We start from the raw sequence: 26,584 nt of genomic DNA on the forward strand, positions 1-26,584 counted from the left end.
GTCTCGGCCGAAGTCAAGGAAGAAGGAGGAGATATTTTCGTGCAGTCCAGTACATAAAGCTTGTGCCGAAGTGCTGCCCGATCGAAGATAGTGTTTGTTAGAGTTGCGTCGAAGTACTGCCGAAATTTCAAAAGGAAACTTTGAACAACAAATCAGGTAAGTGGGCTTTTGGCTTACGTATCTTCTTTCTATTTTTAATCTTTGATATAGATAACGTGACATGCATGTTGGTATGTCTTTTTCGAAAATATTGGCATGTTCAGTTTAAAAATTTCGTCGATTATGTATTCTCTTCTATACTTCGAAATCTTCGGTTCCGCTGTGTCTGTAAGAAAATTCTGAAATCTGAAACTCTGAAAAGTTCTGTCTGAATTCTGTTTGCACTGTTACGATTCGAATTTGAAATGGGACGAGAATTGTAGTTCTGTTCTGACCCCCATTGGTGGGTATAAAACCATGTTCTGTTCTGGCCCCCATTGGTAGGTATAAAACCATGTTCTGGCCTCACCCCTTAGAGGACTAACATATTGGGGACAATTTGACCATGGAAATGAGATGAGTAACAGTGTTATGTCTGTTCTGATATGTTCTGTTCTGTATTGATTTAATCTGTTTCTGAATTGTTCTGAATCATCTAATGAATTCTGTCATTTATTCGATTTGTCTCTGTCCTGATAAGCTAAGAATATTAAGTTTTGAAAGTCTGTTAAAAGGAAGTTTTAAGAAAATTAAGTTCTATATGTATCTTTGGAACCGATCGACCCCCACTTGCTGAGTGTTTCCAAAACACTCACCTCGTACAAATTTCAGATAAAAATGAGGAGCAACTGAATGAGGAAGAGCAAGATGCTTTCTAGGGTTGGTGAATCGAAGATTAAGATCAGAACTCAAGATCTCTCTTTCTTTTCGTTTCCCCTATTTGAAACTCTGATGTATTTCTAATTCTATTGTCAATGTAAAGACATTGTTTAATTTATGAAAAAGACTGGTTTTGGCATTTCGATACGAGGCTTAATTGTTTTGAACTAATTGTTAAACAATGTCGGATGTCACCGACACTTCGAACTCGGGGCGTGACATTTAAGTGGTATCAGAGCCTCCAGGTTCATAATCCCGCTGGGATTTTGACAGACAAAATTTGACAAAGTCAATTTGTCAAAAGCCTAGTGCATCCCAATTTGAGTCCAATAGTCATCTGTCCCTGAAATTCAACTTCCATCTGTTTCCTAAAATTCGAAGAGACTTCAAAAAAAAATCTATCCCTTCAATCGCTTCGCAATTTTTAGTATCAAAAATTTCCACGACCACTGTGTTTCTACTATTTGCGCCTTTCTATCCTTTATACGATTCTGACGCTTTACTTCCATTTTTATCCTAGGATATGGATGCTCCACGTAATCGCGCTCAGGCTGCACTTCGTATGCGTCATCTTAGCATAGATAATCAAGCTAAGGAGATTGCAACTTTGAAGGCGCAACTTGCTAGAGAGAAACTGGAAAAACAGGAACTTAGTGAGATTAGGCATATACTGGAGACCGATGTGCAGCGACTTACTCATCATTTGGACTTGGCTGAGAGCCAACTCCTTCAGATACCTACCGACTCAGCTCGCATTGAGCGTCTGGCTTCACTGAACAGAGAGTTGCTTGAGAGGGTAGAAATAGAAAGAGGACGTTCTGCTAGGGCTCGTCAGCGTCATGAACAGTTGAACACCAAACAAGAACGGTACCTCTCCAAGCTCCACGGCACAATGGAGAGACTTCAAGAGCAGAACAACTACCTACATTTGGTGATAGAGAATATGGAGGAGGAGGAAGTAGCACCGATGGAGGTGGCCGGAGATGACAGCACCAGTGACAGCGACGACGGAGAGATGTTCGATTAGATTAGCATTATAATAAAGTATCTTGATTGTAGTAAACTTGTGACTGAGAAAATATTATGTGTACCAAATTATTTTGAAACTTTATATTATCTTTCTATTATTGTATATTTAAAAAAAATTGATGTGTAAAAAAAAGTTTTTATCTTATAGGAAACCAACATGGACTTTCAAAGCATTATAAATGAACTTCATAAACAAATTCAGGAAAAGGAGTCAGAAATTAAAACATTGAAAGAAAAGAATAATAAACTTGAGAGAGATAACTACCAGTTGGAGGGGAATAATATATATATGATGGAGGATCTTCGTGAGGCCAGAGTGGAAGAGAAGAAACTACGCGAATATGGTAGACGTTACACTGCTTATCATCTAGAGTCAGAGCGTCAGCACGAGATCACCAAGCAAGGGTTGAAGAAAGCATAAGATCGGATTTTTACGCTCGAATTCCAAGATAATAGTCTACTCAAAACACAGCGCCGTCTGGAAGAACGAATCGAGGAGCAAGAGATCGATGAGAAGGTAAGTCAATCAACAATACAAGGACTACAGGATCAAGTAAACAACCTCGATCACCATAACACACAATTGCAGAATTACATCGAGCATCTACAAAATGAAATGGTCAATATGGAAGAACTCATGGAACAACTAGAAGAAAACCATGTGGAAGAAGAAATTAACGAAGCAGTAGGGGATGGAGAAGTTATAGACGAGTAGAGAAAAGACTCTAGATTAGGCATTGGTTGTATTCTGAATTATTTAATCAGTTGTTTCAAACTTTTGATTGTATGAATTTCAAAATTTAATGAAAATATTTTTATTTTACATTATGGTGAATAAATTAATAAAAATATGTTTATAGGAAATGACAGGCAGACCACCCCGAAACAACCGTAACCCTCGTGGCGCCGACCAAGATGAAAACCCACCACCATCACCTCCGAGAGTAAATCTCAGCCAAGAAAATATGATGGCAATAGCTACTATCGTAGCAGCGACAATGCAAGGATTCATGAACCCATTGGCTAACGCTGCTCAACCACCTTAAGAAGCACAACCGCGTGAGATTAAATACCATTATGAATCCCTCAGAAGAAATCGAGTTCCAACTTTCAATGGGAATCCATACCCAGAGGTCAGTCATAATTGGCTCAAAAATGGTGAATCGCAATTACACCTACTTGAAGTACCTGAGGAACTGAGAGTGGAGGTTGTAACACCGTTTTTGGAAGACCGAGCTAGGAAATTGTGGGAAACTGTGTCGCCATCTTTGGCAGAAGTGGAAGAGATAACATGGCAGATTTTTAAGAGAGAATTTTTGAAATAATACTATCCCGCTGAATCTCGACTACAGAAGTTGGGTGAATTCAAAAACTTCAAATAGGCTCCGGACATGTCGGTGATGGAATACACTTCACGGTTCAATGATCTGGGAAACTATGTCCCAACGATCATGTCAGATGAAACATTAAAAATGCATCGATTCAAGAAGGGACTCAACAGTCGAATTCAGTCGGCATTGGCAGTATTCAAGCCAAATAGCTTTGCGGATTTGATGGACGCTGCAATGAGCGCAAAAACTGATATCAAGCGACGCGAGGAAGAAAACAAGAACAAAGGACCGATGAGCAGTCAATCTACTCAGAATGGTCCCAAGTTTAAGAAACCAAATTATTCAGGTGGGTCTTTCAAAGGAAATTCTGGCAGTGCTGGCAACACCGAAGGCAAGTGGTGCGATACATGTCGACGGAAGCATGTTGGAGACTGTTATTGGAAGACATGCATTTGTTTTAAGTGCGGAAAAGTGGGTCATAGAATTAAATATTGTCCAGATAACAAGGAAAAAGGGGCGGGACCCAGCAAACAACATGAAAATAAGACTAATGCTCGGGTTTATGCAATAACCCAAGAGGAAGCTGATAATACCAATGAAGTGGTAGCAGGTACCATCTTACTCAATAAAATGCCTGCATATACTTTGTTTGATTGTGATGTTACACATTCATTTGTGTCTAGAAGATTTGCTAAGAAGCTTAAACTTCAGCATGATATTATTAGTGAACCGTTAAGAGTAGCAACACCTGCCAGCAAAACAATTGAAACACACAAAGTGTATCAAAACTGTAAAATTTGTATCAGCAATCAAACTTTTGAAGTGGAATTAATTCAACTCAATATGGTTGAGTTTGACATCATCCTTAGAATGGACTGGTTAGCCAAAAACCATGCCATAGTAGAATGTCAAAAGAAAGATATTAGACTTCAGACTCCGACTATGGAGGAAGTCATATATCACGGAAAATCCAAAGAATGAAAATCTCTACTATCTGCCTCACAAGCATGGAAAGCCATAAAAGGAGGTGAAGAGATTTATCTGACAGTAATCAATGAAGTCAAAGAGGAAGAAATCCCGAAGTTGAAAATATTCCAATTGTTCAAGAATTTTCAGATGTTTTTCCCGAGGAATTACCGGGTGATATACCTGATAGGGAAGTAGAATTTGAAATCAATTTGGTCCCTGGTGCTGCACCAATCTCAAAGGCACCATACCGAATGGCTCCAGCTGAATTAAAGGAATTAAAGGAGAAACTTCAGGAATTACTGGATAAGAAGCAGGTTCGTCCTAGTGCATACCCGTGGGGAGCACCGGTGCTCTTCGTAAAGAAAAAGGACGGGAGCATGAGACTATGTATTGATTACCGGGAGTTAAACAAAATCACCATAAAGAATAAGTATTCTCTCCCGAGAATTGACGATCATTTTGATCAGTTAAAAGGAGCCAAAGTTTTCTCAAAACTCGATCTAAGATCTGGATATCACCAGCTGAAGGTTAAAACGGAGGATATCCCTAAAACTGCTTTTAGGACAAGGTATGGACATTATGAATTCACGGTAATGCCTTTTGGCCTAACCAATGCTCCTGCAGCATTCATAGACCTGATGAATCGAGTGTTCAAACCATACCTCAACAAATTTGTGGTTGTTTTCATAGATGATATTCTTGTGTACTCACCAAGTGAGTAAGAACATAGAGAACATCTACGTCTTACTTTGCAGACACCTCGAGAAAAAGAACTATACGCCAAATTCAAGAAATGTGAATTTTGGTTAAAAAGTGTGGCGTTCTTAGGTCATGTAATTTCTGAATTAGGGGTGTCAGTAGACCCTAAGAAGGTGGAAGCAATCAAATATTGGCCACAACCAAATACATTGACTGAAGTAAGGAGTTTTCTGGGTTTAGCAGACTACTATAGAAAATTTGTGGAAGGATTTTCTTCGATAGCCATCCCACTCACCAAACTTACTCAGAAAAATTCGAAATTAATTTGGAATGAAGCGTGTGAAAGAAGTTTTGAAACTCTGAAGACAAAACTCGCAATCACACCAGTACTAGTTCTTCTCGAGGATGGTAAGAATTTCACTGTATACAGTGACGTTTCAAAGGAAGGATTAGGGTGTGTGCTTATGCAAGAGGGTCAGGTTATTGCTTATGTCTCACGGCAGTTGAAATCATATGGGCAGAATTACCCCACACATGATCTAGATTTAGCTACAGTAGTATTTGCACTTAAAATATGGAGGCACTATCTTTATGGAGTGAAATGTGAGGTGTTTACTGATCACCAGAGCCTCAAGTACATTTTCACCCAAAAGGAATTAAACATGAGGCAAAGAAGGTGGATGGAACTTCTCAAGGACTATGATTTGTCAATCATTTACCATCCGGACAAAGCAAATAAGTTGGCAGATGCGTTGAGCTGAAGGAACCCTGGGAGGGTGAACTTATCTTCACTATCAGTACAACCAGGTCTCCGAGAGATCATCAAATTGAAGCAGAGTCAAGACACCTCTATCCTTAAAATTAAAGAGCAAATACAAGAAGGAAAATTTCCAGAATTTCAAATTGATGGAAATGGGATACTCTGGATGAAAGGACGATTGTATGTGCCAAACATCGATGGAATTCGAGAGGAGGTAATGGCCGAGGCACATAAATCAAGATTTCGGTACATCCAGGGAGTACTAAAATGTACAGAGACTTAAAAAATAATTACTGGTGGAATGGAATGAAGAAAGACGTGGCTGTCTTTGTTTCCAAGTGCCTAACCTGTCAACAAGTCAAGGCAGAGCATCAACGGCCTGGAGGCCTTTTACAGCCATTGGAAATACCGACATGGAAGTGGGATAATATATCCATGGACTTCGTAGTCGGGCTACCAAAATCAAGACAAGGTCATGATGGAGTCTGGGTAATTGTTGACTGATTGACCAAGTCTGCCCATTTCTTTCTAGTACGGATGAATTATAATTTGAATAAGTTAGCCACCTTGTATATGGACAACATAGTGAGACTACATGGAGTTCCAGCAAGTATAATATCTGACAGGGATCCAAGATTTGTATCAAGGTTCTGGAAAAGTTTTCAAAAGGCGATGGGAACCAAAGTCACTCTCAGCACAACCTATCATCCTCAGACTGATGGTCAAAATGAGAGGACGATTCAGACCCTCGAGGACATGCTGAGAGCATGTGCTATGGATTTTCCTGGGAACTGGAGTGAACAGTTGCCCCTGATAGAATTCGCCTATAACAATAGCTATCACAGTAGCATCAAGATGGCCCCGAATGAAGCTTTGTAGGGTAGAAAGTGTAGGTCACCTCTATATTGGGACGAAGTCGGAGAAAAAGTTGTTACCGGACCAGAGCTTTTTCAATTAACCATTGACAAAGTAGCCATGATCAAGGAAAGACTCGAGGCAGCTCAAGATAGACAAAAGAGCTGGGCCGATTTGAAGAGGAGACCGTTGGAATTAGAAATCGGTGAAAAGGCTTATGTCAAGGTCTCGCCAATGAAAGGAGTGGTATGATTCAGTAAATCCGGAAAGTTAAATCCAAGATATGTGGGACCGTTCGAGATACTGGAGAAAGTAGGAACCTTAGCTTACCGTCTAGCTTTGCCACCTGAGATGTCCAGAGTACACAATGTTTTCCACATCTCACAACTGCGGAAATATGTCTCGGACCCAAGTCATGTACTTAAGGTTACACCGCTGATGATTGAAGGAAACCTGAATGAAGAACTCAAATATGAAGAAGTCCCTACCCGAATAGTGGACTCGAAAGACCAAGTGTTGAGGAATCGGACAATAGCTTATGTCAAAGTACAGTGGTCAAATCATACTGAAAGAGAGGCAACTTGGGAGCTTGAAGAGAAAATGCGCTCACAATACCCTTATTTGTTCACAAGCTCCAGTTAATCAAAGTTTCGAGGACGAAACTTTCAATAAAGAGGGAAGGATGTGAGAACCCAGGATTTTACGATCGGAAGCAAATCATGTAAGAAATTCGAACTTGAAGTTTACCTCAAACTAAGCTCAAAAATTTTCGTTCCAACTAGATAACTTGAATATTAACTTAGATTTTCATTATATTTAACTCGAGGAAGAAACTTCAAAGCTCGGGGATTAGCTCAACAGGAAGCCAAGCTACAAGTAATTGCATCCATCGGAGTAGTATCACGGGAGGAATAAAACCCCAGCTCAAGGACTTGATCTTTCAGCTCGAAGAAGCTCAACCAAGCTTGTCCTAACAAGACCAAAAAAGGAGCTGTAAGTTGAGCTAAAAGTTTGGACAAATTAAGTATGCAAGAAATGACCTTTGAGTAAACCCATAAAGGAACTAAGGGAGGAGCTAAAGGAATAAGACACATTAATGATGCAGGAAATGACCCTATAGAAAATCAAGGTGACTCTTGAAGAATGCATGGGAGTTTGAACCAAAATTATGGCTAATCTTGAACTTGAGGAAAGCATGGAATATTGCACAACCATTATGACTACAATTAAATCCTTTCTTGGGAGGCAAGGGTTTGGCCATTGGCCTAGGTGAGGAGACAAGTGTTGGTCAATAAATAAGAGACCTCATGCATTGCAAAACCTCACAAAAATCCTTCAAGGAATTCGGTTTTCCTTTCCTCTCACTCTCAAAAATTTCGGCTCTTTTCCCCTCTCCCCCTCAAGTCTCGGCCGAATTCAATGAAGAAGGAGGAGATATTTTCGTGCAGTCGAGTACAGAAACCTTGTGCCGAAGTGCTGCCCGATCGAATACAGTTTTTGTTAGAGTTGCGTCGAAGTACTGCCGAAATTCAAAAGGAAACTTTGAACAAAAAATCAGGTAAGTGGGCTTTTGGCTTACGTATCTTCTTTCTATTTTTAATCTTTGATATAGATAACAGTGACATGCATGTTGGTATGTATTTTTCGAAAATATTGGCATGTTCAGTTTAAAAATTTCGATCGATTATGTATTCTCTTCTATACTTCGAAATCTTCGGTTCTACTGTGTCTGTAAGAAAATTCTGAAATCTGAAACTTTGAAAAGTTCTGTCTGAATTCTGTTTGCACTGTTACGATTTGAATTTGAAATGGACGAGAATTTAGTCCTGTTCTGGCCTCCATTGGTGGGTATAAAACCATGTTCTGTTCTGGCCCCCATTGATGGGTATAAAACCAAGTTCTGGTCTCACCCTTTAGAGGACTAACATATTGGGGAAAATTTGACCATGGAAATGAGATGAGTAACAGTTATGTCTGCTCTGATATGTTCTGTTCTGTATTGATTTAATCTGTTTCTGAATTGTTCTGAATCATCTGATGAATTCTGTCATTTATTCGATTTGTCTTTGTCCTGATAAGCTAAGAATATTAAGTTTTGAAAGTTTGTTAAAAGAACGTTTTAAGAAAATTAAGTTCTATATGTATCTTTGGAATCGATCGACCCCCACTTGCTGAGTGTTTCCCAAAACACTCACCCCATACAAATTTCAGATAAAAATGAGGAGCAACTGAATGAGGAAGAGCAAGATGCTTTCTGGGGTTGGTGAATCGAAGATCAAGATCAGAACTCAAGATCTCGCTTTCTTTTCGTTTCCGCTATTTGAAACTCTGATGTATTTCTAATTCTATTGTCAATGTAAAGACAATGTTTAATTTATGAAAAAGACTTGTTTTGGCATTTCGATACGAGACTTAATTGTTTTGAACTAATTGTTAAACAATGTCGGATGTCACCCGACACTTCGGACTTGGGGCGTGACATTGTATATATTTTCTCATAAAATAAATTATTGAAGTTGGACTTTAATTATTAATAGTAAATGGTGATTCACAAGAAATTCGGTTATAAATAAATTAATTTGTTTACTTTCTTGATTTAGTTTATAATTGTGGCAGTTAGTGATTGGATAAGATATATAATATTGGATCAATTGATTATTGTGATAACTAATTGATGGTGTATGATATGTGATATTATGCATGAAGGCTAGGTGTATGCTAGGATATTTGTGTTGAATGATTGTAATAATTATCAATTCATAAGTGAGCTTGGTTTATATATAGCCCGTACCCACCCCATAAGATGTATCTCTATTTGCCATAGATATTTATTTGTAAATATTAGTATAATGGAAGATCAAGATTGGAAGATGGTGGCCAAGATGATTATGAAAATCGAAGACATGTGAATATTGGAGGCTTATGTAATTGTGCTTTTTCATCCCATGCATTCTTTAGGATTGAACCTAGGCCCGTTTTTTGCTCACACGGGCTATTAGTTTTTGGGGCAATTGATCATCCTTGTTTAGTTTACTATTTATAATATATGCATGATATATTATAAATAATGAGTATGTGCATTATTATTATGATAATAATAAAGTTGCATGAATCCGACAAACATACAATCAAACATGGCGAGCTTTTAAACAAAATTAATGATGAGACCTTTCAAAATTAAAAACCCTCATTTTGAATTAGATTCAAAATTGATATCATGTACGAAAAGGGGAATTATAATGGTGCTTATAATTTCCATGTCTTCCATCGACAATGGGTGCATGATGAACTCTACTTGTGCTCGGGGCTCGGCTCATATCATTGGGGAAGCTCTGGACACCGGAAAGCTGTGACATCCATTGACATGGTGATGTGAACTACGTGGAACTCCCATGATTTCGGCTCATATTATTGAGGGAACTCATGGCAACCGTCCATTAAGATTCAACATCGATGGGTAAGGCTTGACATGTAAAGATGAACGACGTCATATTATTGGGTCCTTATCAAACATGAGACAAAAATTTACGTAGAGAGTTGCATGGAGATGCAATTAGAAACAACCTTTTAGGAATTATGATTGGCTGATATTATTTGGGATCATAATTTGCTATATGAAATAAAAAGTCCATACTTTATATATTACTAAATATTTTAAATTAGTCATTAACATTTATCTGTTTTACTTTTCATTACAAATTTTGAAAATATCTTCGATTCGCAATCTGTTATCTGCAATACTCGACGAACACGTTTTAACTGGACTTAATTACCTCGATTGGATAAGAAATCTGAAAATATTCTTGAATTCGGAAAGTATAGCATTTACACTTACTAAGTCATCCCCTGTTGAGGCTCCGACTAACTGCACTCCTGAGGAATTGCAGACTTACAAGGATTCGTGTGACCATGACTTGCAAGCAAAGTGCTATATACAGGCTTCTATGAATGATGAGTTGCAGAGGCGTTTTGAGGATGCAAAGAGTGCTGCTGACATTTTTTTGCATCTCAAGGAGCTCTTTGGTGAGCAGACTCACCTCTTAGGCATGCTACCAGTCAAGGAGCTGATCACTTTACGAATGCGAGATGGGGCCTCGGTCCATGAGCATGGCCTAAAGATGATTGGTCTTGTGGACAAGCTCGTTGGCATGGATCTTATGTTACCTTCGGAGTTGACCACTAACGTGTTGCTCTTGTCGCTGCCTATCTCATTTGATATTTTTGTGGTGAATTTCAACATGAACAAGCTGGATCCTACCATTTAGGAGTTGGTGAATATGCTTGTTACCTTTGAGTCCACCATCAAGAAATAAAAGTAAGTTATTTATGTGGGTTCTTCATCTGATACAAAGATTGGTCCACCCGGAAGGGAAAGAATCGTTCTTTCTAACGTCTTGAGAAGAACGTGACGTTGAAGAGGCAATCTCTGAATCCCGTTGTGGCAGTCACACCAGTAAACGCTGACAAGACTGTTAATGTATGTCATCACTGCAAGAAGCCTGGACATTGGAGGCGTAACTGTAGAGAATATCTTGAATAAAAAGGTTCTGGAAATGATATGTTCTACATTGAAGTAAACATTTCAATCAACTCTATTTCTTGGGTATTAGATAACGGATGTGGCTCACATCTCTATAATGACTTACAGGTGATGGAAGAAGCAGAAGACTTAGGTAAGGTGAAACCTTCTTGAGGATGGGCAATGGAGCAAGAGTTGCTGTCAAGGCCGTAGGAGATGTTTACTTATTATTGAACAATGATTTTAAGTTAATTTTAAGAGATGTTTTGCTTGTATGATAAAGATGGATATTCTTGTTTAATTTATTTAGCAAAGGTGTTTGTAACATTTACAAGAATGAATTTTTAATTGGTACTGGAGAACTTGAAAAGATCTCTATAAATTAAAATTGAAAGATATTTCACCAAACAATTTCCAAGCAATAACAACTACAAACAAAAAAAAAACAAGATACTCTAAATTCTACACAATTATGGCATGCTCGATTTGGAAATATTTCCGTAAGAAGGATGAACAAGCTAGTGGGAGTGGACATGTTTGATATATCTGATATTAATTTTGTCACTAGTGAATCTTGTCTGAAAGGAAAGATGACCGAAATTCTCTTTAAGGGCCATGTGGAGCGATCCAAAGGGTTATTGGATTTGATCCATACCAATGTGTGCGGTCCGCTTAGCATCACCACTAAGCATGTACATGCCTACTTCATCACCTTTACCAATTACTTTTCGAGGTATGTGTATGTGTATTTGATGAAATACAAATCTGAAGCCTTTGAAAGGTTCAAAGAATTCAGAAGTGAAGTAGAGAAACAATTGGGACGAAGCATCAAGTCACTTCGATCGGATCGAGGTGATGAGTACTTGAGTGCCGAGTTCCAAGAGTATCTTAGGGAGAATGAGATTCTCTCGCAGTTGACTCCGCCTTCTATAATGTAGTTGAATGGTGATTCAGAGCGTCGTAACAGGACTTTGATGGACATGGTTCGGTCTATGATGGGGTTCACGGAGTTGCCACAATCCTTTTGGGGATATGTACTTGATACAGCGGCACCGTTGTTGAACAATGTCTATTCAAAGACAGTTGATGATACTATATGAGATATGGATGGATAAGCCTCCCAAATATTCTTATCTTAGAATATGGGGTTGCCCTGCTTATATGAAGCAGGCAGTGGGAGATAAATTGGATAGTCGGATCAATTTTATGTTACTTTGTGGGATATCCAAGGAATTCAGTTGGATATTATTTCTATCATCCCCAAGAAACAAAGTTTTTTGTTTCTAGGAATGCAACCTTTTTAAAAAAGAAATTTATATTGGATAGAAAAGGGGAGATGATAGAACTCGAAGATGTTCGAGAGACAACCACAATTGTAGAAATCACACCCGAAGCGCCAAGAGAGGAGATACAAGCTCCTAGAAGATCCGAGAGAGTCTCGAGACCACCTATGAGGTATGGTCTGCTTCTTGAGGAGGGCCATGATGAGCCTAACCATAAATGTGATCCATTGACCTTCAAGGAAGCGTTATCTGATGTCGATTCATCCAAGTGACTTGAAGATATGGAATCTGAGATTAATTCTATGCATTCAAACCAAGTGTGGAATCTTGTGGATCCATTTAAGGTAACTGTTCCCATAAAGTGTAAATGGATTTACAAGAGGAAACTTGGGGCGGATGGAAAAATATTGACCTTCAAGGTGCGATTGGTGGCAAAAGGATATACTCTAAGACAAGGAGTTGACTTTGAGGAAATCTTTTCTCTAGTTGCAATGTTCAATTCTATAAGGATATTGCTAGCCATAGCTGCATGGTATGACTATGAGATATGACAGATGAATGTCAAGACAGCCTTTCTTAATGGGATATTAAGGAAGAGATTTACATGTCTCAACCTAAAGGGTTTACATCTATCGGAAGTGAGCATATGGTGTGAAAACTTCAAAGAACTATTTATGGTCTAAAGTAGGCATCTAAGGATGTTGGAACCTTGGATTTGATAGTACATTCAAAGAGTTTAGTTTTACTAAGAATCCTGAGGAACCCTGTGTATAATAAGGTCAGTGAGAGTGCTGTGACATTCCTGTTGCTTTATGTTGATGACATTCTACTCATTGGGAATGATGTAGGGATGTTGCAATCAACTAAAATATGGTTAGCAAGTAAGTTCTCGATGCATGACTTGGGTGAAGAATCTTTTGTATTGGGGATATTGATCTATAGAGATAGATCAAGAAGATTGCTTGTCCTCACCTAGTCCACATACATTGATACCATCGTTAAGCGGTTCTCGATGGATGAGTCCAAGAGAGAACATCTACCAATGTGTCATGGTGTGTCCCTATCTAAGTCTTTGTCTCCCAAGACTGATGCAGAGATAGCGGCGATGACACGCATTCCGTATGGATCCGCAATTGGTAGTATCATGTATGGGATGATATCTAGACGTCCTGACATGGCTTATGCACTAAGTGTGGTGAATAGATATCAATCGAACCTTGGTCTTCCACACTGGAAAGCTGTGAAAGACGTCCTCAAGTATTTGAGATGGACCAATAATTTTTCTTGGTTTAGTGGGGGTGGAGAACTGAAATTGAAAGGCTATACCGACTCTAGGTTCCAAAGCAATATCGATGACTCAAATTCAACCTCTGATTTCGTATTCATGCTCAAAGTTTTGCTGTCTGTTGGAAGAGTTCCAACCAAGATAGTACTGTGGATTTCACTACTAAGGCCGAATACATTGCTTGCATCAGCTGCAGAAAAGGAGGTGTTTGGTTAAGGAATTTCGTCCAAGAGTTGGGAGTTATTTCTAATGGAGTTTCTCATATCCCGGTGTTTTGTGACAACACGGGAGCCATAGCTCAGGCAAAGGAGCCAAGGTCTCATCAGAAATCCAAACATGTATTGAGAAAGTACCACATCCTTCGAGAGATTGTGGAAAGAGGAGAAGTGTAGATTGACAAAGTTGGCTCCGCATATAATGTTGCTGATCCACTAACTAAGCCTTTACCTGGACCATTATTCGAGAAGCATCGCGAATCGATGGGTTTCAAGCATATGGGTAGTTCGCTTTAGTGCAAGTGAGAGATTGTTAGAGTAGGTGCCCGTCAAACCAAGTGTTGGTCGAGGGTTCATGTTGAAACTCTATGTAAAAACAATCTTTATTTTAATTATATTTGAAATTAATGTTTTGGCACATCTTTATCTGTATAACCATGATTGTTGCATAGATAAAGTCTTTGATTATACAAATAGTAGAAAGAATATGAGATGCTCATATAATGAGTATCATGAAACTCATATTTGGAATACTGTATATTATAAACTGTTCCTAGTCGATTCAACCGTCGTTAAGAAGGATAAAGGCCGCTTGAGTTTGAGACTTAATATCTGCGATGTGAGTACCATTTTCCATTTGTAGAGGACATTGTGATGTCCGAGCATGCAGATAGGTGCTCCTTGTAGAGTGTACTGAACAACACCCATAAAGGACTTTCCAATTGGTTCTCACTTATCGAGTGGAAAACGTCCTAGTTTATGATTGTACACCATTAGTCCTTATGATCCGGGACAACATGGAGACTCTATATGCTAGCATTGCACTTTAATTTGTTTACCGACTCATATGTCATCAGGTGGCAAGGTTGAGTGTTTTGTCCAAACATATAGGAGTTGATGCATTGTAGTCGGGGATTCACTGCTTACCTTTGAGTATGATATCCTATCTGCATCTTAGGAGTGGTGGCCGAAATTTTGAGAGAGAGGAGATGTGATTTTCGAAAGTCACAAAGGAGGTGGAGGCTAGGGTTTTCTGAAAAATTGTGAATGAATTTTCTTTAATCCTAAGCCTAATAGACATATATATAAGCTTAGGGTCCATTAATTAAATTAAATACTTAATGAGATTAATCAATTAATTATTCTAGTCCAACTAAGTTTAATTAATTAATTAATTAATCTTTCAAAGTCCAATTAAGAACCTTAATAATATGTATGTTGGTCTTGTACTCCTACAAGCCCATTATACATATACCCATTATATTTAATTTAAATCCCTTATAAATTCAACATTTGAATTTAATGTTTAAATTATAAATTCAACTCCGTGAATTTATTACCTCCAAAATTTAATATTTAATAAACTCAACCTTTGAGTTTAATAAAAATCCTCAAATTTTATAAATTCAACTCCTTGAATTTATTCTATCCAAATTTCATAAATTCAAATTTTTGAATTTACTATCTCATTAATTCAACTCCTTGAATTTAGTTTTTCAAATTTTAATTATCATAAATTCAACTCCTTGAATTTACTATATCATAATATAAATTCAACTCCTTGAATTTATTCTCAATGGAAACAAAATGATCCATTACTTGTGTGACGCTCAAAGGTTCATGGATACAGCTAGCCTAGGTTCACAACTCTTTGTGATTCAGGACATAATCTTTTATTCGGGCTTACCCTAATTTGCCCATTCTATGTATCAACAATTGATCATGAAAATGTCAGAAATCATATTTTTTATTAACCCATCAAATCATGGTAAGAGCGTCTAGTAGCATCGCCTCATGATTCCCTATGTATCACTGATAGTGCTTGCAAGAACCAGCCGATTATTATTAATGTACAGTACGATCCCTTCATCTCATATATCTCGTTCGAATGTGTAACCATTGGTTCATCGAGAGTTGCATATTAATTCGATAACTATGTGACACATATAAATAGTGGCATCGTGTGTACTATTGGAGAACTCCTTCTCCAACGTACATCTCATACTCTGGCTAGAGATTCCACGCACTATTATTTCATTAGATCACATAGGATATCCACACCAATAGGTGATCGGTGAATCTCCGAATACAATGCACTGGCTCCTACATGTGCTGCAAATGTACCCAATCTCGCCACCTGATGACTCTCCTGGAGTCGGTAAAGGAGTCAAAGAACAGCCCTAGCATATAGAGCCTCAGTATTGTCCTGGGTCGTAAGGACTAATGGTGTACAATCATAACCATGGACTTATCCTCTCGATGAATGATAACCACTTGAAAAGTCCGAGGAAGTGTTGTTCGGTATAATCATCATATGATTACCCATCTGCATGTTTTGACATCTCTATGCCCTTATCAAGAGACATGGTACACAACATCACATATGCTAGTCTCGAGCTCAAGCAACTTTTATCCATGTTTTAGGCGGCTGAATCGACTAGGAAGGAATTTAGAATATGCAGTGTTTACAAATGAGTTTCAACATCGAATTACGATTCATTTATATTAAACCATAATCAAGGACTTTATCTATAATGGTTGCATGGGTATACAGATAAAGTAAAAAAACACATAAAAATTAAATTATATTAAAATAAAGATTGTTTATTACACTTGAGTCAATAAATTCCTCGCCTATCGTTGGCTTGCAGGGCATCTACTCTAACAATCTCCCACTTGCCCTAGAGCCAGCTACCCATAAATTTAATCTCATTGCTTCGCGATGCTTCTCAAACAATGGTCTTAGCAAGGGCTTTGCAAGTGGATCGACAACATTATCTGCAGGGGGACTCTTTTGACTGATATATCTCCTCTTCCCACAATCTCTCGGATGATGTGGAACTTCCTCAGTATATGTTTGGATCGTTGATGAGACCTTGGTTCCTTTGCATGCGCAATGACACCAGTGTTCTCGTAGTACACAGGGACTGGATCAACTCTATTAGGAATGATGCCCAACTCTTGGACAAAATTCCTCATCCAAACTGCATCTTTTGCTGTAGAATATGCAGCAATGTATTCAGCTTCAGTGGTGGAATCAACAACGGTGTCTGGCTTGGAACTTTTCATTGAGACAACCGCACCAGCATGAACACAAAACCAGAGGTCAATTTCAAATCATCTACGTCACATTGGAAGCTAGAATCAGTGTAGACTTCTAGTTTCAATTATCCACCCCCATAGACCATGAACAAGTTCTTAGTCATTCTAACAAGAATATCTTTTATGTCCTTCCAATGCATTGGACAGGGTTTGACTGATATCTTCTTGTAACACTCAGATCGTAAGCAACATCAGGACGTATCGATATCATACCATACATGATACTACCAATGGCTAACGTATATAGAATATGTGTCATCATCTCTATCTCTCCATCAGTCTTGGGGCACATTGCATTAGATAGAGTAACACCATGAAACATTGATAAGTATCATCTCTTGGACTCTTCCATAGAGAATCTCTTTTGAATGGTATTGATATAAGTCGATTGGATAAGTCTCAGCATCCTCTTTGATCTATCTCTATCGATTTATATTCCCAATACATAGGATGTTTAACCCATGTCTTTCATGGAGAATTTACTTGCTAACCATACTTTAGTTGATTGCAGTAATGCTAAATCATTCCCAATGAGTAGGATGTTATCAACACAAAGTACTAGGAATGTCACTGCGCTCACACTAAATTTCTTGTACTTACATGGTTCCTCAGGATTTTTAGCTAAACCAAATTCCTTGATAATGTTATAAAATCTGAGGTTCAAACTCCTTGACGCCTGCTTGAGACCATATATTGATCTCTGAATTTTGCATACCTTATGCTCACTTCCTACTGATGAGTATTTAGGTTGAGACATATAAATTTCCTCATTGATGTCTCCATTGAGGAATGATCATCCATTTGCCATATCTCATAGTCATACCATGCTTCTATAGGCTAGTAGTATTCTAATGGACTTAAACATAGCAGCTGGTGAAAAAGTTTCCTCACAGTAAATTCCTTGCCTTTGAGTATAACCTTTTCAACCAGTCTTGACTTGAAGGTCAATATCTTCCCATCTACCCCAAGCTTTCTTTTGTAGATCCATTTGCATCCTATGGGAACGATTTCCCTCAGGTGGATCCACTAATGTCCAGACTTGATTTGAATACATAGAGTCCATTTCAGACTGCATAGCTTCAAGCCATTTGGATGAATCAGTATCAGATATTTATTCTTTGAAGTTCATTGGATCACATCCAACACAAGGCTCATCGTGGCCTTGTTCATGAAGAAGTGTATATCTTGCAGGTGGTTTGACAACCCTATCAGACCTTCTAGGAGCGTGTACTTCAACCTTTGGTTGTTGGGGATTAGGTTCAACTTCTACAGTTGAGGGAGTATCTTGAATTTCTTCAAGTTCTATCATCTTGCATTTTTCTATCTAATAGAAATTCTTTTTCCAAAAAGGTGACATTTTTTGAAACAAACACTTTTGCTTCATGGGGACAATAGGCATAATATCCAACAGAATTCTTTGGATATCCTACAAAGTATCACAAAGTGGATCTACTATCCAATTTGTCTCTCAATATCTGCTTCACATAAGCAGGACATCCCCATACTCTCAAATAAGAATATTTGGGGGTTTTTTCGCATCCATATCTCATATGGCATTTTATCCACTGCTTTAGTATGAACATTATTCAACAATATTGCCGCAGTTTCAAGCGCAAAGCTCCAAAACGATTTAGGCAATTAAGTGAATCCCATCATGGATCAACCATGTCCATCAAGGTTCGATTACAATGTTCAGAAACACCATTCAATTGTGGTGTTGCTGGTGGAGTCCACTGTGAGATAACCACATTCTCTTTTAGATAACCGAAAAATTTAGCACTCAAGTATTCTCCACCTCGATCAGATCGAAGTGTCTTAATACTCCTTTCTAGTTGTTTTTCTACTTCAGATCTGAATTATTTGAACTTTTCAAATACTTCAAATTTGTGTTTCATCAAATAAACACATCAGTAAAGGTAAAGAAGTAGGATTGCCCATATTTTTGTGCTAACACTTAGCGGGCCACAAACGTCTGTGTGGATCAAATCCAGTAGACAATACGCACGTTCCACGTTTCCATTGAATGGAGTCTTGGTTATTTTTTTTAGACATGGCTTACAAGTAGGTAGAGAATTTATGTCTGACAAGTCAAACATGTCTTCTTCTACTAGTTTGTACATTCTTCTTTGGAAAATGTGACATAGTCTAGCGTGCCATATTTGTGCGGGATTTGGATCATCTAACTTTCTTTTGTTTGTTGTTGAAATCTGTTTACTTTGGACATTCACTTTTCATTTTCAGAACATTTATGGCATATATAATTTCTTATATTCGGATTTCTTGCAGTGAAGTAAATATGTTCTGACTTATCGGACTTTGTAAGCCCTTTAAGTGTCCTTCAGAGTTTGCCTCTTATCGGGTTTGTTTTTCTTGTGAGGAGCAGAACATTTCTTTCCCTTACCTTGTGGGCCATTTTTCGTCCTGACGAGAGGCCCATTAGAAAAAAAAACATTTCTCTATTTTATTGTGATCTCATAAGTCATAAGCGTATTGACTAGCTCTTCATGGCTCTCATGTATCTTATTAAATTGAAGTTCACCATAACCCCGTCAAATGAGGAAGAGAAAGACGACAATTTGATGTCATCAAGTAACTTGTTTGGTATCGCATATTCCCAGACCACCACATTCTCAATAAGCTCAGTCATATGTAGACCATGCTCATGGGCAAAAACCCCCTTGCATGCATGTAGTCATGAGCTCCTTAAAAGTGGTGTGCATCATTTTATGAGTTTCATGCACCATGCAACTCTTGCACAAGCATTCGAATGTCAACAACATTCATGATTTCCTCAAACTGTCTCTACAGTTCATTTGACATAAAAGCGAGCATGTTGTCACTTTAGCTTGCATACTATGGTCCTACCATCTTGGATGCTTTGTCAGTTCAGCAGGACTGACATTAGTGTGTATGTCAATTTCTCCGAATTCAGAACAATTTTCCCAACCAGTCTTGAAATTAAATTTGGTTAGCTTGTTAATAACAAAAATGGATTACTTATGACGAAATCGAAAATATACTGATATGAAAACAGAATAATGGTTGCTGATTATTTTAAAATAATTTTAAAATATAAAATATGGAATTTTATTTTATAAATTTCCCTACCACTATTTTGATATTTCCACTACCCTCTAATGAAAAAGGGAAATCGTATTTCCTTGGTGGGCACGTAGAGTCCAATTAGCCAATTATAATCCCGAATAATATCAGCCAATTATAATTTCTAAAAGGTAGAATCCAATTGCATCCCTATGTAACCTCCTCGTGTTTCGCCTTACGTTTAATAAGGACCCAATAATATGACGTCGTTTATTTTGACGTGTCAAACTGACCCATCAATATCAAATTGTAGTAGATGGTCGCCATGAGTTCCCCAAATAATATGAGCCGAAGTCATGAGAGTTCCACTCAATTCACATCATATGTCTAGTGGAAGTCACAGTTTACAGCGTCCAGTCCTCCCCAATAATATAAGTCAGACACTGTCCGCGAGTAGCGATCAACATGCAACCACGGTTGATGGAAAGCAAGAATAAATTAAACTCTTTTAATTTTTATTTTTACGGTTTGATATAAATTTTGAATCTTATTCAAATGAGGGATTTTAATTTTAAAATTGTCTCATCGTTTTTTTTAAATCGTGTGCCACGAGTTTGTATATTTGCCGGATTCATGCAACTATATTATTTAATAATATACATACATGCATACTACTATGTATCGCATATATCATAATAGGACATTCAACAATAAATAAGGTTGATCGATCGCCAACACTATTAGATATATATGAGCCAGACATGGATCCAGGTCCAAAACCTAGGTGAATGCAGGGATGTTAATGCAACTTATTACAAAAGCTTCCAATACTTTACATGTCTTCATTTTGCGCATCGGGCCCACCATCTTCCAGTTTTAATCTCCCAGTATTTCTAATAATTACATTTAAATAGCCATGACACATAAGGGATACGTCTCATGGGGGTAGGAACGAGATATAAACCAGGTCTACTTTAATAATATTAACAAAATGAAAAATAACAGTAAAATATCCTAACATACACATAACACATTGATCAAGGTTCTCGATCATCCTTCATGCATTTAATCTCAAATATTAACATCAATTTAATTAAACAAATTTAATTAATTGATAAATCATGTATCTAATAATATTTTTACTAACCACCACAATTATTAAAGAATTTAATAAATTAAATAAACACCTTTATTTAATTTCCAGTTAACTCAATAATAATTGATTTCTGGTAAAACTCATTTTTATCATAAATAATTAAAATCATACTCTAATTATTTATTTTACAAGAAAATTATTAATTTTTCAAACATTATCCATCACGGTTCTCGAGACACTCCCGGGCAGCCGCTTGCCCGCCCGCTTCCCGATCGTAACGGGCAAGTTGCGACCAACCTGTGCGCGCAGTGTGCGGACGCTTCACGCGCTGTGCGCGCGCAAAATTGTTGCGCGTATGCTGTGCGTGCGCACAATGCACTGCCCGGAACAGTTCCCAGTAGCCCCTTTTATTTTAAAAAAAATTATGGAAAAATAAACTTTTTTATCGGTGCAATAATTTTCTGAAAAAATTTTCTTGTGTGTTTAAAAATAAATTATTCAATATGATTTTAAACCATACGATATAGAGAACATGGCTCTGACACCACTGTTGCATCTCGGTTTTCACATGCCCAAACACAGTAGGAAGTTTTAAAAATTTTAGATCTTGACATTCAAGATGTATTTGGACAATCATATGGTTTTATAAATAAACATTTATACGGTGTTAGAATTTATACATTTGGTGAAAGATTCACAAGGCTCCAACTGTTCTGGGTTAGCGGAGATAACTCTCGATGAATTCCCTACGAACTTTGATCAGAAACTCTTTTCTTTATTCTTCAAATCAGGTCCACGACTAAAAGATGTATTCTTCTTCTAAATTGCACTAGAAATTTAGAAAATGTTTTCGTTGAAGATTAAAATTAAAGGCGACACAAAAACTAGGGGTGAAAAAAAAAATTTATTGACCGACCGACTCGAACCGAATAGCACCGCAACGTTTTTCAGAATATTTTATAAAAATCCCTATTAAAAATATTAATCATAAACCGCACAGCATACATTGTTCGATTATTTTTTTTTGCCAAGAACCGCAACAAACTGCACCGCCTAAACCGTTTGTCATAATATTGGGTCTAGAATTATAATAATTTGTAAACAACATATTCAAATAAATAAGTCATCATTCATTGTATCTCAACTCTCTTCAAAATCATTATTCTTACAATCACAATTTATCTTTTTCTTAATTATTCTTCATATTAGTCTTTTATTAAAATATTTATTTATTTTGTTACAATATTTTGTTTGAAGTTTGAAAGTAAAAAAGATAAAATAGTGTAAATGTCATTTTTGTTGTGAATGTATTGTGTTGTTAAATTATTAATTTAGTTTTGAATCTTGATTATTGTTTTATCTATTTTGATCTTTATATGCTTTGAAATATATTTTATAGTTGAAGACAATATATTATTGTTGTTTTCAAATAAATTAGAATATATGTTCTAATATTTTTCATTAGAAAAACCATAAACCGACCTCAACCGCTTGAAACCGCTCAAAACGGTAAGTCTAATTTTTCATGTAAAACCGCGATTAATTTTTCAAAATACTAACCGACTGCATATGATAATTCGGCTTGAATTTTTTAAATAAACCGCAAAAAACTGCACTGTGATCACCCCTAACAAAAACTCCTAAAATCTTAGGAGTGATGGCCGAAATTTTGAGAGAGAGGAGATGTGATTTTCAAAAATCACAAAGGATGTGGAGGCTAGGGTTTTTCGAAAAATTGTGAATGAATTTTCTTTAACCCTAAGCCTAATACAAATATATAAGCTTAAAGCCCATTAATTAAATTAAATACTTAATGGACTTAATCAATTAATAATTCTAGTCCAACTAGTTTAATTAATTAATTAATTAATCTTTTAAAGTCCAATTAAGAACCTTAACCATATGTATATTGGTCTTGTACTCTTACAAGCCCATTACATTTTATTTAAATCCCTTATAAAGTCAACATTTGAATTTAATATTTAAATTATAAATTCAACTCCTTGAATTTATTCTCTCCAAATTACATAAATTCAACACTTTGAATTAATTTTTCTCAAAATTTAATTATCATAAATTCAACTTCTTGAATTTACTATATCATAATATAAATTCAACTCCTTGAATTTATTATCTCAACGGCAACAAAATGATCCAGTACTTGTGTAACCCTCAGTTGTTCAGGGATACAGCTAGCCGTGGGTTTACAACTCTTTGTGATTCATGACCTATTTCTTTATTCGGGCTTACCTAATTTGCCCCATTTTATGTATCAACAATTGATTATTGAATATCAGAAATCATATTTCTGATTAAACCCATCGAATCATGGTAAGAGCGTCTAATAGCATTGCCCCATGATTCCCGAGGTATCACTGATAGTGCCTGCAAGAACCAGTCGATTATGATTAACATACAGTACGGTCCCTTCATCTCATGTACCCCGATCAAATCTGCAACCATTGGTTCATCGAGGGTTGCGTATTAATTCGAAAACTATGTGACACATATAAATAGTGGCATCGCATGTACTATTGGAGAACTCCTTCTTCAACGTACATATCATACTTTGTCCAGACATTCCATGCACTATTATTTCATCAGATCACATAGGATATCCAGACCCATAGGTGAGCGGTGAATCCTCGACTACAATCCACTGGCTCCTACATGTGTCACAACTGTACCCAATCTCGTCACCTGATGACTCTTCTGGAATTGGTAAACGAGTCAAAGCACAGCCCTAGCATATAGAGCCTCAATGTTGTCCCGGGTCGTAAGGACTAATGGTGTTCAATCATAACCATGGACTTCTCCTCTTGATCAATGATAACCACTTGGAAAGTCCGAGAGAGGGTTGTTCGGTATAATCTTCATATGACTACTCATATGCATGTTTGTACATCTCTATGACCTTACCAAGAAACGCGGTACACAACATCACAGATGCTAAGTCTCGAGCTCAAGCGACCTTTATCCATGTTTTAGGCGGCTGAATCGACTAGGAAGGAATTTAGAATATGCAGTGTTTACAAATGAGTTTCAACATCGAATTACGATTCATTTGTATTAAAGCATAATCAAGAACCTTATCTATGTTGATTACATGGGCATATAGATAAAGTAAAACAATACCATAAAAAATTAAATTATATTAAAATAAAGAATGTTATTACACTTGAGTCAAAAAATTTCCTAGCCAACCGTTGGCTTACAGGGCATCTACACTAACATTTTATATTGTATTCGTAGAACAGTTCTCACACACGCACGCACCGTCAATCACATATACATATAGTAGAGCTTATTGAATAGCTGAGCGAGTCTTGCACAAAGACAATAAACTTGTGGATGTTGACACATAGACGTTAAATAAGTGTTGGCTGGAAGGAGTTGCCTTCAGTCTAGGCTAGGATTTCAGTTAGGCAGTAGTGTAAGTCCTTAGCTGAGTAGGTTTGTTTAAGGAATTGTACAAATCAAAGTCTTCTAGTGAAACCTACCCGAGGAGGTAGAAAGGGTGACGTAGGAGCAGTTGAAGTCTCCGAACATCATAAATATATTTTGTGTACTTAACTGTTTAACTATTGTTTTCAAACTGATTTGATCAATTAACACTGTTATCATTTCAGTTCTCAACATAACTTAACTGATATATGCAAGAACTAATCCTCTTTATATCAGTTAATCAGTTTACACAAGCTAAAAGCTTTAAAATGATTAGCTTTCTTAATGAAAGATTATTTCGAGTAATTTTCGCTTGGTTTAAAACCAACTCGATCTAATTCATCATTGTTTACATTCTTAGAAAACGAGCTATTGCTGCTCATTGAGAATATTGTGTTTGAAGCACCTTCGCAAGTGCCTAAAACTGATCCATTAGACCGTAAAAAAGAAAAAAATATTGTTCGTGAAATTTGTTCGAGAAGTTTATTTGTAGATCGAGTCACAGATCCAACAAAAAAGATATGCCTTATTTTTGCTGAAAAAATACAAACCTAATTTATTGTTTTAGATGATAAACTCTAACAAGATGGATTTTTACTCCATAGAATTCTCAAATAAAATTCTAGGAAATGTAAGTTAATTTACATCAACTACATATCTCTCTCGTCTCGATTGATTCAAGGGAAGTTTTTTTGTCTATACTATATATTAAGGTTGAGCCTAGTAGAGACAAAAATGACATCAATTTTTTCTTCCAACTTTTCTATTATGTGATACCAATATTACATTTTTGTTTTTGTTTTTTTTAAAAAAAATTGTCAAACACTTTTTTTAAAAAATTTCAATAATTCAAATATCACTTTAATTCTTCGATAATTATAAAAAAATTGTACAACACGCACTGCGTGTGCAAAGCAACTAGTATAGATAATTGTTCTTTGTAACTGTTAATTAAAATTTTAAATAAATAATTCCAACATTTTTTTAATACTTGGGGAGAATATTTTTACATGAGTTTTGACATTTTCCCGAATTGGAACTCTGAATCTTGGCCTAGTAGCATTTACCATTATATAAAAACTTCTAAATTCTATGTTTGAATTGTTCTCTAAGATCACTTGACTCGTCCAGTCCTCCTTAGCTACATCGGATTAATTAGGTAAGCTAATTGTTTTGTCCAAAATATAAATTATCACACATATTTTATATATATATATATATATATATATATATATATATATATATATATAATTTGAAGGGTAAGGTGCTGTAGTAGATGAATTGTCCTGCCCCTCTCAACTTTTTTAAAAACTTTTTCTCCTTCAAATAATTTTGAAAAAAAAGTTTAAATGGTGAGATTTGAGAAGACATCCGATGGAAAATAATAACAATTCATAAAAGCTAGAAATCAAGAAAAACGAGAAGCCCTAGGCTAGATACTAAACTATTTCGAAATTTATGGATATAGTTCTTTTTTTAAATCCTATTAACGATCTACTGGATCAAACCTCTTTCTTCAGTTCTCGAAGAATTAAATATATGATTGAAAGATTTGTTCATTGCTTTGATTGCACTAGAAATTTATACAAATTTTACGTTGAGAATGAATCACCAAAAAATGGTGACGATACGACGGTGAAATGATGAAGTTGTGGTGGTGGCCGAGAAATTCTTTTCAAAAGAATGGGTGTTGGTCGTAACTCTGTATAGATCATGGCGACCAAGAATATAGTTACCTCCTTGATTAGGGCACCCACATTGGTATGTTAATGGGTGTTATTAACACCCATTAACATTAAAGCACCAATGTGGGTGGAGGTGTTATTAATTTTTTGTGCCAAGTCAGCAGAAAAATTCATAAGAATGAACGCCGTTAATCCGAAATTTGCGACGGTTTTTCAAACACCGTCGCAAATTCAAAAGCGTCGCATCTTTCGAATTTCTTTAAAAAAAAAATTGCAATCGGCGACCGTCGCCAAAGCGACGGATTTTTAAAAAACCGTCGCTATTTGCGACGGTTTTTCAAAAACCGTCGCTAATTATCACCAACGGCTATTTTCAAACGGCAGAATAATGCACCAACGGCTATATTCGAAA

General features: G+C 36.7%; 1 protein-coding gene across 1 annotated transcript; it reads left to right on the forward strand.

Moving 5' to 3' along the window:
* The first annotated feature begins 3,278 nt into the window (after positions 1–3,278).
* Positions 3,279–4,199, forward strand: LOC140830183 (uncharacterized). Its single transcript, XM_073193469.1, has one exon. The coding sequence runs from the start codon at positions 3,279–3,281 to the stop codon at positions 4,197–4,199; it is 921 nt and encodes a 306-aa protein (XP_073049570.1).
* The last annotated feature ends 22,385 nt before the right edge of the window (positions 4,200–26,584 follow it).

Source organism: Primulina eburnea, chromosome 4 (assembly GCF_022965805.1).
Source record: "Primulina eburnea isolate SZY01 chromosome 4, ASM2296580v1, whole genome shotgun sequence".
NCBI lineage: Eukaryota > Viridiplantae > Streptophyta > Magnoliopsida > Lamiales > Gesneriaceae > Primulina > Primulina eburnea.

Coding starts and splice junctions, on each gene's coding strand:
- LOC140830183 (XM_073193469.1), top strand. CDS start 3,279: ATGTCGGTGATGGAATACACTTCACGGTTCAATGATCTGGGAAACTAT.